This window comes from Sphaerodactylus townsendi, linkage group LG07 (genome assembly GCF_021028975.2).
Source record: "Sphaerodactylus townsendi isolate TG3544 linkage group LG07, MPM_Stown_v2.3, whole genome shotgun sequence".
Lineage (NCBI taxonomy): Eukaryota > Metazoa > Chordata > Lepidosauria > Squamata > Sphaerodactylidae > Sphaerodactylus > Sphaerodactylus townsendi.
Window position 1 is genome coordinate 62853421 of NC_059431.1, and position 18773 is coordinate 62872193.

Consider the following 18773-nt stretch of genomic DNA (forward strand, 5'->3'; position numbering starts at 1 on the left):
TTGCGCTGCTTTGTTGCTCACAGACAAGGAAGGTTTCCCCACCACCCTGAACACTCAACAGATATACTCCACTTGCTTTCCCACATCAGATCCTCTGAAGATGCCAGCCACAGATGCAGGCGAAACGTCAGGAGAGAATGCTGCTAGAACAAACCATGGCGGAAACCAGCACACCCATGTGAACAGATGCTTGAAAGCAAATTAGGTATATAATATCTGTTGGAGTGTCCAGGGTGGATGGGGAAACCTTGTCTGGCAATTAACAAAGGCGGCAACCAGGTCAATAGTTGAGGGCATCTGAATAGAAGTATGAGTAACAATGAAGACTATAGCCTGGGAGTAACCCTGTAGATAGCAAGGTCACTGGTGGGAGCATCTGAATAGAAGTATCCACAGCCCTTTGTTTTCTTTTGTCTATGGTCATCCTGTGTTTGTGTGGAGCTGGTTTGACACAGTCTTGACCCTAGTATTTTTCAACACTGGCAGCCAAGTTCGGTTCATTTTCATAGTTTCTTCCTTCCTGTTAAAATTGTCCATGTGCTTATGGATTTCAGCCAGACTATTTCAGCCAGAAAAATCAGCAATAGCAGAACACATGATAAACCAACCTGGACATAGAATATTATTTGAAAAAACAGAAATTCTGGACCACTCTGAAAGCCACTACGTCAGACTACACAGAGAAGCAATTGAAATCCATAAGCACATGGACAATTTAACAGGAAGGAAGAAACTATGAAAATGAACAGAACTTGGCTGCCAGTGTTGAAAAAAAATACTGGGAATTACGCTGTCAAATGGCACACAAACACAGGATGACCATAGACAAAGAAAGAGAGCAAAGGCCGGGATACTCTATTCGAATGCTTTCCCACCAGTAACTGCCTGGTTATCTGAGTTACTCAGGCTACGATCTTCATTGGTACTCCTGCTATTCGAAGCAGCCCTCAATATTCCGACCTGGTTACCCGCCTTTATTCTGAACAACTGGACACTCAACTGGGCACTATACCCACTTGCTTCCCGATCTGAGTGCCAACCACAAATACGAGCAAGCGTCGAAATACTGAAGACTACTGAAGCTCCACAACACCAACATCGAGCTGAATGCTTGAAAGCAGTTTTCGAAGGGATGAGGGCTAGCAAACTCAAAATTAACTAAAAAAGACAGAGGTGGCATGGGGGAGGTCTGACCCAGAAAATCCATCCAAGTTAGACATTCCCTGAGGGAGTCAGTTTATAGCTTGAGGTTGCTCCAAAAAGAGGCTTAGGTCATCTTTAGAGGTTCAGATTCAGCTGCTCCTGCCACCTGATGCTAGGTGAGTTGAAAACCCAAAAAGGGTCTTCTTGTTCATGGCACCAAAATTTTGGAATTTCCTTCTCCAGGGTGATTCACGTGTTTCTACCAGTGACTTCTGCAAGCAGGTGAAGACTTTTCTGCTTTGTTTGGGTTTTCCAATAACTGTTATTGAACTTCCTCTCTAATTTTGGTGTTTCTCCTGAATTATTATTTTTATTTGGTTTGGTGTTATATTTGGTTTGGTGTTGGTGGTTTGGTATATTTGGTTTGGTGTTATGTATTTGGTGTTTTTACTGAATTATTTTTCTACTGAATTATTTTATGTATTACTATAAATGTTGCTTTAATGTTCAAATGTTTTTATGGTTGTCATCTTGGGGAACCTATTTGGGTGGAAAGGTAGCATAAAATGTTTTAAAACTAAATAAATAGTGTTACAGGGATTTTTAAAATAACTGGAAGATGTTTGAAAAGAACATGTAATTTCCTTCCCTGAATTTTAATAGATTAAAATAATATCCAGATCTGCATCCTGAAAGCAGGTTTAGCTTCTTCCTGCAGCTTCTATTGTGTTTTAGCTTTGTCACTGTCTGATATTGCTGAAAAAATATTCTTTATCATTATCACCCATAACACTTTTCCCAGTGCCCACCATTTGAGAAAGTGGTTTTGTGGCCAGGTGGGTCTGCTGCCCTGCAAGATTTCTGATAGGTCGTGTGAGATTTCATTGGCCATTCAGATTTTTAAAAAGCCACTGACATCACAGAACAAGGATCCTCATTGTGTGACTGAAGGTAATCTGTGGAAGCTATTTTGTGGCACTTCCTGAGGCAGTCATTTTATAGCAGCCATTTTGGGGATGTATCCCCCATGATGTCAGAATTCTAAAAGTGCTGTCGTGCTCAGAAAACATTGGAGACCCCAGATTAGTGCTTTGAACCTCCATCAGACTTGCACCACAATCCAGGACCCTTTGTTGATACTATCTGCACATCCATTGAGATTTTAAGATTTCCCACAGAACCCTTCCAACAAGTTTTTTTTTAAGTTCTCAGTTCAATTCTTTGAAAGGGACAGGGATTAGAAACTTGAGAGAAATATATTTATTCAAAGCCATCCACAGAAATGGTGCTTCAGAATATAACATTTAAAAACAAGAGTTTATAATGTCACTCTGTAAAGTATTATTTGTTCAGAAAGCACTAAACCCAACCAATCGTTCAACCTCTCAGACTTGTAAGAATTCAAAAAGCTGTTTGAAGTTTTTTCAGAAGAAGCTGCTGACATGAAATGTCTCACAATAGGTATATGGATTAGGAATACTTCTAAACTACAACCCAAACATTGTATTAAAGAATGAAGAATTTAGTGCTTTAAAAAAATATATCTAAGATGAGGCCACAAAAAAAATATATTGTACTAATTATGTTTTCAAAAATGTTCAAAAAAGTATGAAAATCAGGAATTTTAATGATGGAGGACTAACAGAAAGACAACTGTTAAGAAGAAATGCTGCATATTTGATACCAGGTTATCGTGCGGTTAATTGTCCCATCTATCTGGCTATCCATGCGTGGAGGAATGCCCTTAGTAGCAGGAGCAGGAGCTCGAAAGTATTTGATTAGCAAAAAATACATGAGTATTGAAATGTGACAATGGTATTGTGCCAATGAAAATTTAAATCCTCGGAATTTGCATAACCTCAGATTGTGCATAAATGTATATATTCTATAATTCATAAACAGACACTTTGTTCTTGATGTCTTCCATTATCTATCTTTGAAACCAATAAACAGTATGAAAGAATTTCCAACAAAGGCAAATAAAAGCAAAAAAGAGTAAACAGAAAAGTATGGCCAGGCAGGTTCAAAATAAGTTTTATTTTCTTGTAGCTCAGCAGCAAACCTTCAAATTAAATCTACTGTAATCGTGCCAGTGATTAGTTACTGCTCAGTCTCCTGTCTCCAGCCCGGAAATTAGTCCGCGAAAAACCCAGATAGCCAAACAAGCAGTCAAGCTTTATCATACCACTGTGTTTGGAAGAAAACCTCCATGTGTTCTATATTAAGAAGAAAATATCTGATTTACATTACCTTAATTTACAGAACAATAAAAATCTCTGCATTTAAAGTACAATTCCATAAATATTAACCAAGGTACACACTTTTGAAAAGGTAACAGCCATAGAAATATGTAGAAACAGTGGCTGTTAAATGAAGAACTGTTGCTAAAAGATCAGGCTACAAAATAACGCAAAACAGAAATCTTTATTCTATACAAATGTGACTTACAAATTAATATTGAACAAATTCTCCCTAAATACTCTGTTGCACAGATTTCATTGTATTGTACCTTACTAGTAGTTAGATCTATTCATCATTTTTACATAATACAAACATCACATATAATCAAGCAATAAAAGTATTTTTATTGCATATGTGAAGGGGGGGAAAGCTTTTTGTAGAAGATTGGCACAGTATTTTAGGCATTATACTAGGGATAATACTTTATTTCATTTCATTTAGAAAACAGTCAAATCCCCCGCTTCTTCCTCCCTTTTGGTAGTTCTCACTTTCCAACACCAACCCACACTCTTGCCTGAAGGCAGAGCAGGAAAGGACACAAGTTTGAGGCTGGGTTCAGATTTCTCCATGCAGAGCAAGGATACCACCTTTCATTTATTGGTCGCAGAAGGATTCATTTTGCCTGACAAACTTCAGATCTAGGCATGCATGCTACCACTCCAAACTGGGCCATTTTCTTCATCCTACATCCTTCATCCCCATACCAAAAAAATTCCCACTGACCACAAGTAAAGGACAGGAAAGCAGAGTTCCTACTTGTTATACACAACACCTTAGGAGTAAAAAAAAAGTAGCTATACCTGAGGACATTATTCATTCAAGTACCCCCAGCCTGGTGTAAAGGCAGACTTGATATGGTAACCTTTAGAAACACCAGGAAGATTCCTTTTAATTGACTGAGACCTGCACCCACTAATCTAAAGATTATTTAACTTATTTAACTATAAAATAGTTATTTAACTATGAAATAGAGGTTTCGTTTTACTTTTGTTGATAAAATTTCATTTAAATCTTAAATAATAGACACCTTTGTACTATGAAAATTATTTACTCTTTGGCAATTGTGGTTTTTTCAGGCAGCGTGGCTATGGTCTGGTAGTTTAAACTCCTAACATTCACCCACATCTATGGTTGGCACGGGTGTATCTTGGAGGAGGGCTTGTGACCCAGATGCCACTCGCCTGGGTCATGTGGGGGTGCATTTGGCCACCCACCTACTTCTCTGCTGCCACCACCACCAAAGCCTCTGGGGGCTTTAAAATTAAGCTTTACTTCTAGGAGAGGGGTAGCGGTGAGAGAAGCCTGGGAGAGGGACAAGGCCAAGGAAGAGCACCCTCCTAGGCCTTTCCCCATGCCCAGGCTCCTTCCAACTGCAATGCTGCCCCTAATGGTAAGTAAAGTCTAATTTTAAAGAAATCCCTTCCCATCATTCTGCTGCCCTTTCTCACTATCGCCCTTTCTCTCCCTTTCCCCCATTCTGTTTTCCCCCTCATTCTCTCCCTTCCCCATGTTCTGCTGCCCTTTCTCTCTATCCCCTTTTCTTTCCCTTCCCCTGTCCCCTCCTTGTGCCATGGAAGTTCATAGGGTGACCTTGGGTCAATCACTCTCAACCTAACTTGTCTTGTAGTGCTATTGCAGTGGCAGAGCGCCAAGGAGGCGGGAGGGGTGCGTCATGCACTGGGCGCATGCCTGGGGGGTGGAAAATTGCCCCTGGCCCCTCCCCCTTTTCCCCATGCCCCCCGGTGCCCCAGTGGCGCCCCCCCAGCACACACACACACCGCCCCCCTTCCCACACTTACCTAGTTCCTTTTCTTTTTTTAGTACTTTTAAGGCTGAAAAAAGCGGCCTATTTTCAGTTCAGGTTAAAAACTGCCTGCGGAACTACAGTTCCCAGGAGTCCTTGGGGGTCACAAGGTATCCTGGGAAATACAGTTCGTCAGGCAGTTTTTTCCCTGAACTGTGAAGAGGCCACTTTTTCAGCCTCAAAAAGTACAAAAAATAGAAAAGGAACATAGGTAAGTGTGGGAAGGGGGGCGAGGGGTGTGCCAATGGGGAGCACCGCAGGGGGGTAGGGGCGCCATGGGGGGCAGAAAAAACACACTGCACACCGGGTGCAGTTTGGCCCAGCTACGCCTCTGGGCTATTATGAATATAAAATGGAGGAGAGGAGCATGGTATAAGCCACTTTGGTCCCTATTGAGGGAAAAGGTAGGTTGGAAAATTCCTGAAGAGTCAGGGAGAGAGAGAGAGAGAGAGAGAAAGAAAGTGTTGGGGATGGGCTAAGAAGCTAAGCAGGACAACACTGTCATAGAGTTTACTTTCCAACACAATCATTTTCTCCAGGGTAATAGATCTTTATAATTTGGGCTCTACCTAAAGGTTGGCAACCCTAATTTATTGTAATTTTTCTGAGTATATGTGGATTGCCCTAGGTGCAAAAGGAACCTTCCAGAATAACTGCTGTCAAGTTCTCTTAAAATGTTTTCTTTGTTAGAAAACAGCATGCCGAGCAGTAACATAGATATCAATTTTTTATGGGATGGGTTCGGGGGGCAGAGCTATGCCTCCCAAAGCCCCACCCCCGGCCTCAGTGCTTATAAAAGCAGCTCTCCGAGGCCAGGGATGGCAGACTCCCCTGCCCTGTCTGCCCCCCCCCCCACCGGCTGGGCTCCCAGCGGGCAGTCGGCAGTCCCTTCTGCCCTCCCCTCCGGGCAGAGGCGTAGCTAGGACAAATGGAGCCCAGTGCAAAATCTGAGTTTTGCACCCCCCCAATAGGCAGCCACTGTGATGCTGGAATCCACCCCAAACAGCATCACTTTCAATGGTGTTTAAACCAGGGAGCCCAGATTCTTAGAACCAGGGGGCATTCATTGAAAATGCTGGGGGGAAGAATTAGGACTAATAAAAGGAAACACTTCTTCACGCAACGTGTGATTGGTGTTTGGAATATGCTGCCACAGGAGGTGGTGATGGCCACTAATCTGGATAGCTTTAAAAGGGGATTGGACAGATTTATGGAGGAGAAGTCGATTTATGGCTACCAATCTTGATCCTCTCTGATCTGAGATTGCAAATGCCTTAACAGACCAGGTGCTCGGGAGCACCAGCCACAGAAGGCCATTGCTTTCACATCCTGCATGTGAGCTCCCAAAGGCACCTGGTGGGCCACTGCGAGTAGCAGAGAGCTGGACTAGATGGACTCTGGTCTGATCCAGCTGGCTTGTTCTTATGTTAGTATGTTTTTTAAATCCACCTTAAAGGGAGAATCTGGGATCCCCAGTTAAAACTACATTGAAAGTGATGGATTATCCCCCACCCTGAAACAGCATCACTTTCAATGTTTAAACTGGGGACTTCAGATTCTCCCTTTAAATCCATGCCAAAGGGGGTGGATTGAAAAGGAGAATCTGGGGAAATTGGAGGTTGCCTGCTGTCAGGGGTGCAATTGTTAAGCTAGCAGCACCAAACTTTAAGGGTATCTTTAGGAGACTCTCCTTCTGATACCACCCAGGTTTGGTAAAGTTTGGTTCAGGGGGTCCAAAGTTATGGACCCTCAAAGGTGTAGCTTTCATCTTCTATTAGCTCCCATTGGAAACAATGGGGGATAGGGGCACCCCCTTTGGGAGTCCATAACTTTGGACCCCCTGAACCAAACCTCACCAAATGTGGGTGGTATCATCAGGAGTGTCTCCCAATAAATTCCTGAAATTATGGTGCTGCTAGCCTAAAATCTACACCCCCTGCAGGCCAAAAACTGAAAAAACACTTAAAAACACCAAAGACCCATGGGGGCGGAGCTTAGGACATGTTGAACCCGGGACCCCCCTCCTTACCTACATCCTTGATGCCAAGAGAGATACTGGGTTCATGCAAGAAGTAGTGCTTTCTTGAGATCTCAGTGGTGAAAATATAGCAGCCACAGTGTCCTTCTGAGCACATGTGTAATGTCTCCTCCCTCGTTAAAGTATTGTCACAGAAAGGACCTTTATTCTTTACTTTCTGTAAAGTTTATACGTGGCCTTTTGGCTATGATTAACACATCATAGATACTTGTCCAAGTGGGCAATGTAATGCATCTCCCCCCCCCCCCGGCCCCGTGCAACAGGGCTCCAGCTCAGAATTGTTGAGTCTCTTTGGGGATGAGACGCATCCTGACTGGAGACCAGTAGGCCTGGGAAGTGAGGGGTGGTTGTATTGTGGGGAAAAGGGGAAGAAATATTCACATTTCTTCCCCCAGCTGTGTCACATATGAAAACTGCAAACAAAGAGAAACTGATGTAACATGAAGGGCATGAGCCAGTAGAGAATTGGCCTCAGTGGACGCTCGCAGGGGGTGGGGTGCGTGTGTGCAAAATCACTTCTTGCCCTAGGCTTTATTTTCTGTAGATGTGCCACTGATGGTTGGCATCTTCAGAGACATGTCACAGTAAGATCTGTTTCTCTTCATTCTGTGTAATTGGGAGGGGAGTATTTTGTGTAATTGGGAGAGGAAGGGAGAATGGGAGAAGGCACATTTGTATGAGTCCAGGTAGTTTAAATCTGTGACTCATCTCAGAAACTGGGGTGAGGTGAAGTGGTGGGGAGAACAACTCTTGTTATCACAAACCATGGCTACACAGACTAGAAAACCCACAACAGTCAGTTAATTTTGGCCATGAAAACCTTCAACAATTTACTGTTTCCTCCTTAAAAGTCACCCTAACACAGAAAGTAATTATACTGCTTGTGTCAGCCTGCTGACCCAAAATTTTAAGGATCCATCAATTAAAATAAATGTTCTACTTATTAAATAAAGCAGTGCTTGAATGTCATCTGAATTACAATTAGTATGTTGAACTTACAGACTTAATATCATTTTATTAAAAACCCCTGAGGTTTGTTTTTCAACTAGGTTTTCACTTAAAAGTTTTCTGAAAATTTCAGCCAGAGTGAACAATCTTATAGGAAAAGACTGTACACATACTTGTAGAACTTTTCCACATGGGTCATTTGCCCCTGGTTTGATGCTGATGGGAAATATTTTTCCCCTTGGTTCCCCATAACATTCAGTTATACTAGTAGAAAGTCAGATTACCCCTTGCCTAATGTTTCCTAAACCTGTTTTGCTGAAATTTTGTAACTGATCTCATGAAAATGCAGATGGCTACAGTATGGGTGGTGGGAAACATCCAATTTTCCTGTTGGGTCTCTCACAACAATCATTTCTCCTATTCCTGTCCCTGCAGCAGTCATTTGCCTTACCACCATTGGGGGGAAGGGGTTATTGTTTTGTTTTTATCACCATTTTAATATTTTTATAACTATCTAAGTCTCATGGTAGCTGATGCTTTTTCACTTTTTTAAAAAAAACTATCTCCTTTTTTCAAAGATATAAGAGGAAAGGCATATCTCTGTAATGCAAGGAAGACTTTTAAAAATAAAATCAGAAGATTCACACAGATTGTTATATAATGCAATGAGGCTTCTACATTATAAATTCCCAGTCATTTCCCCTGCTCATTCCTCTAGTAGAGGCCATTGCTGCTTCTGAAAATATTTGTATTTACATTGAATACAAATGTTTTCAAAAGCAGGGATGGCTTCTACAAGAAGACCAGGGCAGGGAAAATGAAGAGGAATTTATAATGCAAGTAACAGGAAAACCATATACAGTATATCCCTGTGTGAAAAAACACCATAGTCTATACACTGGTGTTATCATGCCAATATTTAGATGGCAGACAGACCCTGATGTTACAAGTCCTTCCTTCACATGCATTCAGTGCAGATATTTTTCCTTTTAAAAAATAAATTCTTACCTCTTTCACACTGTGGTCCTGTAAATCCATATACACATGCACATCGGTTGGGTCCAATGCATCGACCACCATTCTGGCACCCATTTTCACAGACAGCTGTGTTTAACACAAAATATACATGGAACTTATTTACAATGAAATGTTACTCAATGCACACTCATAAACACACGGATACAGTACGAAGGGGGAAAATATCTATTGTCAAAGCAGGATTAAAACATGATGCAATACATCCAGATAGAAGAAGTATCAATCCATTTAAATCAGTTAACTTACTGATATCAGGCACGCCCTACACTTGACAGTCACTTGATTTTCACAACACTACCTCTGACATAATTAGTCTCTATATTAATTTGTCCAATTTGCTAATAAATATGGGCTCTGATATAACTAATATTGAGGGCTGATCACAAATATTCAAATTTTTAAATTATTATAAAAACATTTCCTATAGAAGTTATATTTCCTATAAGTTTTCAAAGGAACATTCTTAATAGCATAAGAACAGAATAACCCCTCAACAAACCAATCATGAAAATAATATGCTATTTTCAACACTAAAAACTCTTATATAAATACAGTATAAAGTTTCTAAAAATATATAAATACAGTATAAAGTTTCTAAAAATATACAGAATAGGCTTGGAGATTCAGATAAAACAAATACCAGATTTGGCCCGAATCTGGGTGAGTTCGGGCATATTCGGGCAAAAATTTGGGCTGAATATGTCCTGCCCGAATATGAAGGAATCCGAATGCAAGGGCTTTTTTCTGTATTTGTTGGTGTTTTCCATGTTGTGTCCTGCAGGGGGAGCATTTTAATGCCAGTGGCACCAAAATTTCAGGGTGTCATTCAGAGACTGTCCTGATGATACCCTCAGAGTTTGGGGAAGTTTGGTTCAGAAGGACCAAAGTTATGGACCCCCAAAGGGGGTGCCCCATCCCCCATTGTTTCCAATGGGAGCTAACAGGAGATGGGACTACCCCTTTGAGGGTCCATAACTTTGACCCCCTTGTTCAAAACTTCATAAAGCTTGGGTGGTATCATCAGGACAGTCTCCAGATGATACCCTAAAATTCTGGTGCCACTAGCATTAAAAATGCACTCCTGACAGGCACCCCAATACATTTTTCCAGATTCTCTGCTTTGCAGTGCCTTGGCTCCATTGTAGCCAATGGGGAATTTCTGAGTGAGTAAGCAGGTTGCACATTTTTCAAGGTTGAGGCCCCAGACTTTCAAGGTGGGTCCAGGAGGACCCCTGGTAATAGCATCCAGGCTTGGTGAACTTTGCTTCTGGGGATTCAACTTTATGAGCCCCCAAAAGACTTATTTTGTTTCCCTGCTCCTACATGTGATCTGATCTTGTTATAAATATACACATCTTGGTCTCTGTTCTGACTGTTCACCGAAGACTGTCCTTATGATATCCCCCAAGTTTGGTGAAGATTGGTTCAGGGAGGCCAAAGTTATGGACTCTCAAAGGGGTAGTCCCCATCTCCTGTTGGCTCCCATTGGAAACAATAGGGGTTGGGGGCACCCCCTTTGGGGGTCCATAACTTTGGCCCCTCTGAATCAAACCTCACCAAACTCAGGGAACATCATCAGGACAGTCCCCGGATCATACTCTGAAATAGGTGCCGCTAGTGTTAAAAATGCACCCCGTGCAGACCAAAATGTGAAAAAACACCAAAAAATACAAAAAAATTCAAACAGACCCAATATATACCCAGGTATATCTGAATATGTTATTTGTCTTATTCGGGCATACAGATAATTTTATGCCCAAATAAATCCTAATCCTAATTTTACCAAAATTTTAGGGGATTTACCAAGCCTAGAATAGAGATTTAATTTGCTTCTGGGTATTTCCTTCCATATCTAAACACTTCAGGGAACAATGGTATTCATCTGGAGTGCCACAGGGTCTGGAAATACCCAGACCAAAAACACGCATGCAGATAGCAAGAAGAGGTAAAGAGAAATAATGAAGGCCTCTTTTGACCAGATCAGTTCTACATAAATCAAGGCTCACATATGTTTTAGACTGCAAAACTGTGATTGCAAAACCTAGGAATTATGGCAAGACCTTCCCACTTTTCCACAGCAAACTGAAATCCACCTCCCATTCTTTTTCAGAAGACAAGGACACCCCAAGAACAGGATGTCAGGGGTTCTTTGCAGCTGCAGCAGGAGGGGATTGATGGAAAATTATGCTCCATGGGAACCCCAAGATCTCCTGGGAACTGTAGTTCCTCAGGCAGTTTTTAGCCTGAACTGTAAATAGGCCGCTTTTTTCAGTCTCAAAAAGTACTAAAAAAGAAAAGGAATGTAGGTAAGTGTGGGGAGGGGGCGGTGTGGGAAGGGGGAGGGGCTGGGGCGATTGTCCGCCCCCAGGCATGCACCCAGTACACAACGCACCCCCCGCCCCCTTGGCGCTCGCCACTGATACAATGTGCACTCAAGTTGCATCCAACATGGCAACTCAAGCAAAGAACTTTCAAGGCAAATGAAAAGTGAAGGAGGTTTGCCATTGCCTTCTTCTGTAAAGTCTTTCTTGGAGATTTCCCATCCAAGTACCAATCCTACTAGCTTCCAAGATCTGACATAAGGTTATAACATGCTACCTTCCCTGCCATACGTAATATACACATCTGCAATAGTTGCATTATTACAGAACAGACTAAACCATAATAAAGATTAACTTCCTGTACAACCTCCCCAAATAAAATGATTTAAGCTAAAATAAAATAATTTTCAGGCACTTCTCCAGCTCAGTACTCCCATAGCTCACTGTGAAGCTCTGAGACCATTCATAGCTTGATCTCTGTTCTGGTGCCAGAACAACCCACAACTGCAGAGTGAACAAATCATTTAACTAAAAAAAGAAGGGAAAATGTAGGGAGCTTTGAAGTATGCTTTTGCATCACATAAATACATATAAAATTTACTGATATCGGAAGAAATTAAACTGAATTACCAAGGCTCGTTAAACTGAATTACCTTTCACTCATTGTACACAATATACCCATAGAAAAACAACCCTTCTGTGTTGCTTTTATAATACACAGTAGATGAATTATAATACCACATGGAATAACATTATTTTAAAATCTAAAGTACAGCCTGTTTAACAAATGATTACATTTTGACAATTTGAAAGAATAATACGGTATTTTTCTAATTTTCACATGAAATGCACTTTGGATAAATAACCCTAATCTGCAAATTTCACAAAAATAACCTTAAACCCTGATGTTACAAAGCAGCCTCACCAGAACAGAAACCAAGATATGCATATTTTATAGCAAGATCAGATTTTTAATCTCACTGGGAAGCAACCACTGAAAAATCAAGGAACAAATAATCAAATGAAGAAAGGGGGAGATAACAAAATTAAGAGAGAAAAGGGGAAAAACACTAAATGTATGAGTGTACTATTTCTGCGCTAGTCCTCCACAAACTAAACAACAGTGTAACTTGAAGCTGAGTGAGGATTCCTATCTGCCCAACTACTGCTGCCTGTGCCTGGTTTAATCCCTTGATTAGAAGCTCCCATGCTGGTCTTTGGAACCATTTGCACCCTACCAAGAAGGATCAAAGCCTGTTTTGGAAAGCAGCGCCTTTGACTATTTCTTTCTTAGAAGACAATCATTAACTGCCTGGTCTAGAAAATGGTTATAAAATTGGTAAATAAATAAAATCTCCAATTTTGCCGACTGCTCCATAATGTTGCATATTTCTGAGGGAAAGGGCTGTAATTTGTTAATCCAACTTGTTCATTTTAAAATTTATGTATAGATTTATATTTATTTATATGTATGTATTAGCTGCCTTTCTTCCTGATGGAGCTCAGCATGGTTTACAACATAGATAAAACAAATAAAACACATTAAAAACATAAAAACCAAGATTTAAAATCACAATTCAGAACTGCTAATAAACTGAACCAAATAAATAAATTAATAAAACCTAAATAAAACTGTCAACTGTCCCTTAAATAAAACCTAAATAACTGTCCCCTAAATGAAACTTACATAAAATTGTCAACTGTCCCCTACAGATTAAAAGTGAGGGGGCCATGTGCTTCTCCCTGCTGCTCCATAATTGTTGGGCTGCCACTGAAAGGGGGCTCTCTTGGGTCAAGAGGTCTTCTTCCTGGGATCTTAATTCCCAGGCAGGAAATACGGGAGAAGATACCCTGGTCCCAAGCCATGTAGGGCTTTCACAATGCTCCTTTTAGCTTTATGAGAAAGGAACATTTCAAAGATTAAGGATTCAGCAGCAGTAGACAGAAACAAGTCTTCCCACATTTTCCATATGATGGCTGACAGCCTTAAAATTTGACACTTTTGAATGCCACTCCCACATTCATTTTCCTTTACACTTCCTGAAAAGCCTATTAAATGCCCAATAGTATAGTGTACAGGTAAAACATATCTTCAGAATTCTTCCTATCAATTTCTAAGCATAGTCATGAAAAGAAGGGAAAATATATTTGTGGGTTTGACAACAAGTACTGTGTTAACTTGAAAGGATGATGACGCTGAATGTGAAACAATCCCAATAAAGAAACAAAGGTGGTTTCTGCACAGGCTGAAAGCAACGGCAAATCGATGCAGCAGTGCTCTGTGCCCGCCAAAACGGTGTTTTTAAAACTCGCTTGGGAAGCGAGTTTTCCTGCAAACGCCGGCTTCCATCCACTGCCATATGAACGGTAGTGGGTGTAAGCCGGCGTTTTCCCCTCCCTTCCCCGGCCCCAAATACCTCCTTACCTTCTGCTGGCAGCTGTCGCTCTGTCGTCACTCTGAGGAGGGAAGGGGACACACCCCCTGGTCTCCGGTGCTTCAGCTGTCGCTCTGGCCATGGGGAGTGTCCCCTTCCCTCCTCAGAGCGACGAGAGAGTGATGGCTGCCAGCAGAAGGTAAGGAGCTGTTTGGGGCTGGGGAGGGGAATACGCAGCTGTGCGGAGCTTGCTCCAACAGCTGTGCATCCCATAGGGCTGTTTGTGCGAACGGCCCCAGAGCCTGCATCGGCATGATTAATTGCGATGCAGGCTCTCTCCCTTGGCTGTGCAGAAACAGCCTCTCATAGAAAAGCTTACATAAAATCATGGTTCATAAACGTAACTTGCAAATAAATTTCAACATCAACATCTTTTATTGGCATAACAGTATATTTCCATAAACAATAGGTTCATTCAGGCCAGACAAAGGAAAAGAAAGAGAAGAGAAGTAATAATAATAATAAAAATAAAATTTAAAAAGGAAGGAGAGGAAGGAGGTATTAGTCAAGAATCTACCCAGTCCCCATTGCATGCACAAAGCCTTTGATGGTAAGGAATTTTGGCAAATCTCCCTGTTAGTTCAGCTGATGGAAGAGCACTGCAGTGAGCCAGCATCATTGCTCTACGTAACCTGGATGAAATTGGTTGTGGTGGGTTTTCCGGGCTGTGTGGCCGTGGTCTGGTAGATCTTGTTCCTAACGTTTCGCCTGCATCTGTGGCTGGCATCTTCAGAGCTGTATCACAGAGGGAAGTCTGTTTCACACTGTGTCCAGTGAGAAGGGAAAGTTTAGTGGGGTATATTGCCCATGTTTCCAGGGTGGGGAAGCAATCAGTAAGTGTTTGGGTGGAACTTGCTATACAAAGGTGTGGTTGAGTGCATTGTATTGCGGGTGGGGTTATCAGTCCATTTTTAAAGTACTGGTAGCCAAGATTTGTTAATTTTCAGAGTAGTAAAAAGGAACTAAAGCAGCAAAGGTACAAAGTAGGAAGATCTTATCATATCACTAAAGAATTTATAACATCCTGGAACAGGACTAAGGACTAAAGACAGCATCTCTCTGAGTCCAAAATACATCTTCAGTTAGATAGAGAAACTTAGGCCCCTTCCGCACACGCAAAATAATGCGTTTTCAAACCACTTTCACAACTGTTTGCAAGTGGATTTTGCTATTCCGCACAGCTTCAAAGAGCACTGAAAGCAGTTTGAAAGTGCATTATTCTGCATGTGCGGAATGAGCCAATGTTAATAAATACAGATGTCAAATACAAATGTTTAAAGGTTAGAAGACAGGTAAAATCTAAAGAGATGATTAAAATGTGTTTTTCTATATTTTAATGAACTCTGACATGATAGTGAAATATGAAAAATATATATAAACAAGTATTCTATTTTAATCACATATTATAAGAATGGCTATAACCATTTTAACTGTTTTTAGTGAATAAGATGATTGTGAAATCATTTAATCCTGGAAGAGGTTACTTTGGACGATAGCCCTCTTCAGGAATTTTGGAAACTGGTCAACTTGATTGAAAGGTTGAAAATAGTTTTAATGTCTGACCTATGGAAGGGGCAAACAAACTAGCATAGCGAAATTTGTGTTTGTGTTAAACTGTTAGACTTGCAAAAATTGATTTTATGGTGGACGGTATGTACATAAGAAAATCGTGACGTATGCATTTTAAAAGTATAAGAACCTAGATCTATGTCTGGTAAATTGTGACTCTAGCATAGAGCACCCTGTACAGAGACTAAATCTGAACAGTAAAAGTACTCTTTAAAACTTTGGAAATTTTCTTTCTGTCTTTTAAACGTGACTGGTCTGGCCCAGGAAGGAGTCCTGGCTCGTCAGATGAATATAGCCTAAGAATATGGCAACATTCACATTTAATGATAAATCATAATTTGGCCTTTCCGCAATTAACCTAGGGAATTCTTGAGTTTTTGTTTTCCTCCCCACACAGCTAGAAAACTAAACACTTCTAGCAAATGAACACACTTTTAAATAGCTGCCCTGATACTCTGTCATGGTCTAATCTTAATAAGGTACAGTGATTAGTAAGAAAGGGAAAGATTCACAATTTGGATTATTTTAAACCTTAAACAGAAATACATCACAGTAATATAACTTTTAATTATACAAATATAACAAATTTCAATTTATTAAAGGATGGTGGCTAACAACATTAACACTGTTGATCAAGCAAACTGATAACACAAATAACACTAACAGTGCAATTCTGGTGTGGGGCAAAACTGCAGAGGAGGTGGCGTGACTGCTGCCAGAGGAAATGCCCTTTATGCTAGCTTAAGCGGCATTTATACCAGTGCAAAGGCACTTGCACTGGTGTTGGGGGAGCCAAAGGGAGCATTCCAAAAGGAGGGGCCAGCTTTAGTTAGCTTGCTGAACCTATTTGGCCTGGGAACAATCCCATTTCTTGGTGTGGACTTATACCAGCAAAATCAGTGGTGCAGTCCATTCTGCAGCATAAGTCACTTTCACACGGAAAGGGGCAGAAAGTTTTTGACAGATTGGGATGGTCCTGTTTATTTGGAGCTATGGTAAATTTGGCCTGTTATGAACAATTTATTAAATAACTCTTCAACTCTGGTCACCTTTACCACATATAACCTTCTGGAGGGTTATTCAATTATCCCACCCAATATCTCACTAAAATAAATACATTACTGAACCAATTTAAGGAAATCAGGTGACCCCCGCTTTTTTCCTCTGTGTTTAATCTCAGAGATTATCTTGCTAGAAGCTTTTAAAAGTTCAACTATAACACAGAATTGTATTGAACTTGTCAGGAAAATAGGATAAAGGCATGGAGAAATTTGGTGAGAAGAAAAGAAGAAGTCTTATGTACAAATATTAAGATATTCTTAATAAAACAGTTTAGATGACATTGGCTGTTTGCTCTTTTATTGAAATCCCCATGCCAAAGACCTCTGGCATTGAATGTGTGGGCCTGACATGGAATACTGTGGAGAGTTTGGCTGTTCTGTTGGTGTACTGGTCACCCTGTGTACTGGCAGACAGCCTGTGGAAACTGCTTGAGGTTGTCTCTCAATGGTCCTTGAGACATCCTAGGTTTTTTGTCTTGGGTGATTTCAACATCTATGTAGATTTGGTCACATCATCACAGACAGCAGACCTCACATCATCATGGCAACACTAAAGCTCTCCCTGATTGAGGCAGACCATACCCAGCCAAAAGGCCACACACTAGATTTGAACTTTGGGATGAGTGTGGATGTGGTTTTGATGTCTACAGATAGAGTGCCATAGTCAGACCACTTTGCTCTGAAGGCCCAAGTGGACATCAATGTCCTTCCCCTAGGCAATGAACATTACCAATTGCTTTCCAGATTGCCTTGCATCATCCAAATAGTTCCAATTATTTAATGTGATTCATCCTTTGACATCCATGCTGATGGGCTCTAAATTTAATGATTTGGCACATGGCTGTGAGGTGTTTGCGAGCTTCTTTGTGGGTAAAGTCCTGTTGCTCTGGCACAACCTCCCAGAAACAATTGAAACAGTAAGGGAACTAAAGCCTCCCTGGCCATCTTCTGATCCTATATTGGACCATTCTGATCTGTTTTCTCCACCTGATATTGACAGAGTACTTACAACCATAAGATCTTTGGAATAAGTCCACCTCAGAACGAGGGTTGGAAATTCATCTCCCACATGAAGTTTAAATTCCCCTCCTAGCTAGAGAATGGTCCCTCTGTAACACTATCTCTCTCTCTCTTACTGTCATAAATTAACAGGACTAGAATGCATAAGCAAGGATTACTCAAACAGATCTCAAGTGACAAAAAATTACATACGTTGCCCACAGTGAGTGCCAATATATCCCTTCTGACATTGGCATTGGTTATCCAGACAGGTACCACCATTCATGCATCTGATACTGCACTGTTGTACTACAGTAAAACACAAACAATTAAGTAGATTAATTACCAATATTATAGCATGAAGTCAAGTATGGCTAAACACCACAGGTATGCAACAGGCATGAATAAATTATACATATTTGAACACCATTCTAATATTTGTAATAGTACTTCAACATAAATCAAGTTCTGACAAGTAATCACCCGGAAATGACACTTTTTGTGAAAAGGCAATTATATGGAATTTGTTGTAGTATTTTAAGATGCAGCAATGTAAATGATTAGCATGTTACCAGTCATTTGACAGTTAAATTCCAATACTTCTCCCATCCCCAAAATGCAAACCTATAGTTCTCCCTACCTTGACTCTCTCTTCCTCTCTCCCTCATGCAGATCTCTTAGTACTATTATCTGTTTCATGTATAGTCTTTGCTTACCCTCTACTCTCTCAGACATGCAGTATTCTCATGATGGTTCTTTTCCAGAAAGGCAATGTATGTGCTCTGAATTAAACAGTTATAAAAAATATAACCTTCCCTTCTTCAGTCTAAGTTCCCATATGCATTTGTCCTTTAATTCTTCTGATCATAACAGCTTCACTAAGCTTCACTAAATCTCTAAGCAGGCCCTTGCACTTTCTGGTATCACTGAAATTTCCCTTTAAAATTAATGGCATCACCATTCTTACTGCAATTAATTATTTGCTACAATTACATTTGTGGCTGGCTCAGCTTTGATTCCACCTTCTATTCCTTCCATGTTTTCCATTAATGAGAAAGATTTACTAAATAAATCTGGCTTCCTGGGCTATCTGAAATTCATTGAGCCAGCTGGTGACACTTCCCTCTACTTCAATAGTAGCCAAGGTTACAGAAAGAAAAGTTTTCCACGCGTCCT

At 40.8% G+C, this 18773-nt stretch overlaps 1 protein-coding gene across 1 annotated transcript in view; it reads right to left on the reverse strand.

Moving 5' to 3' along the window:
- FBN2 (fibrillin 2) overlaps positions 1–18773 on the reverse strand; it is a 203465-nt gene that overhangs the window by 166721 nt on the left and 17971 nt on the right. Inside the window, exons 4-5 of the mRNA XM_048503187.1 lie at positions 17811–17906; positions 9183–9278 (exon numbers count right to left, since the gene is read on the reverse strand). Coding sequence (XP_048359144.1) covers positions 9183–9278; positions 17811–17906 — 192 coding nt within the window. The remainder of the gene's footprint in view (positions 1–9182; positions 9279–17810; positions 17907–18773) is intronic.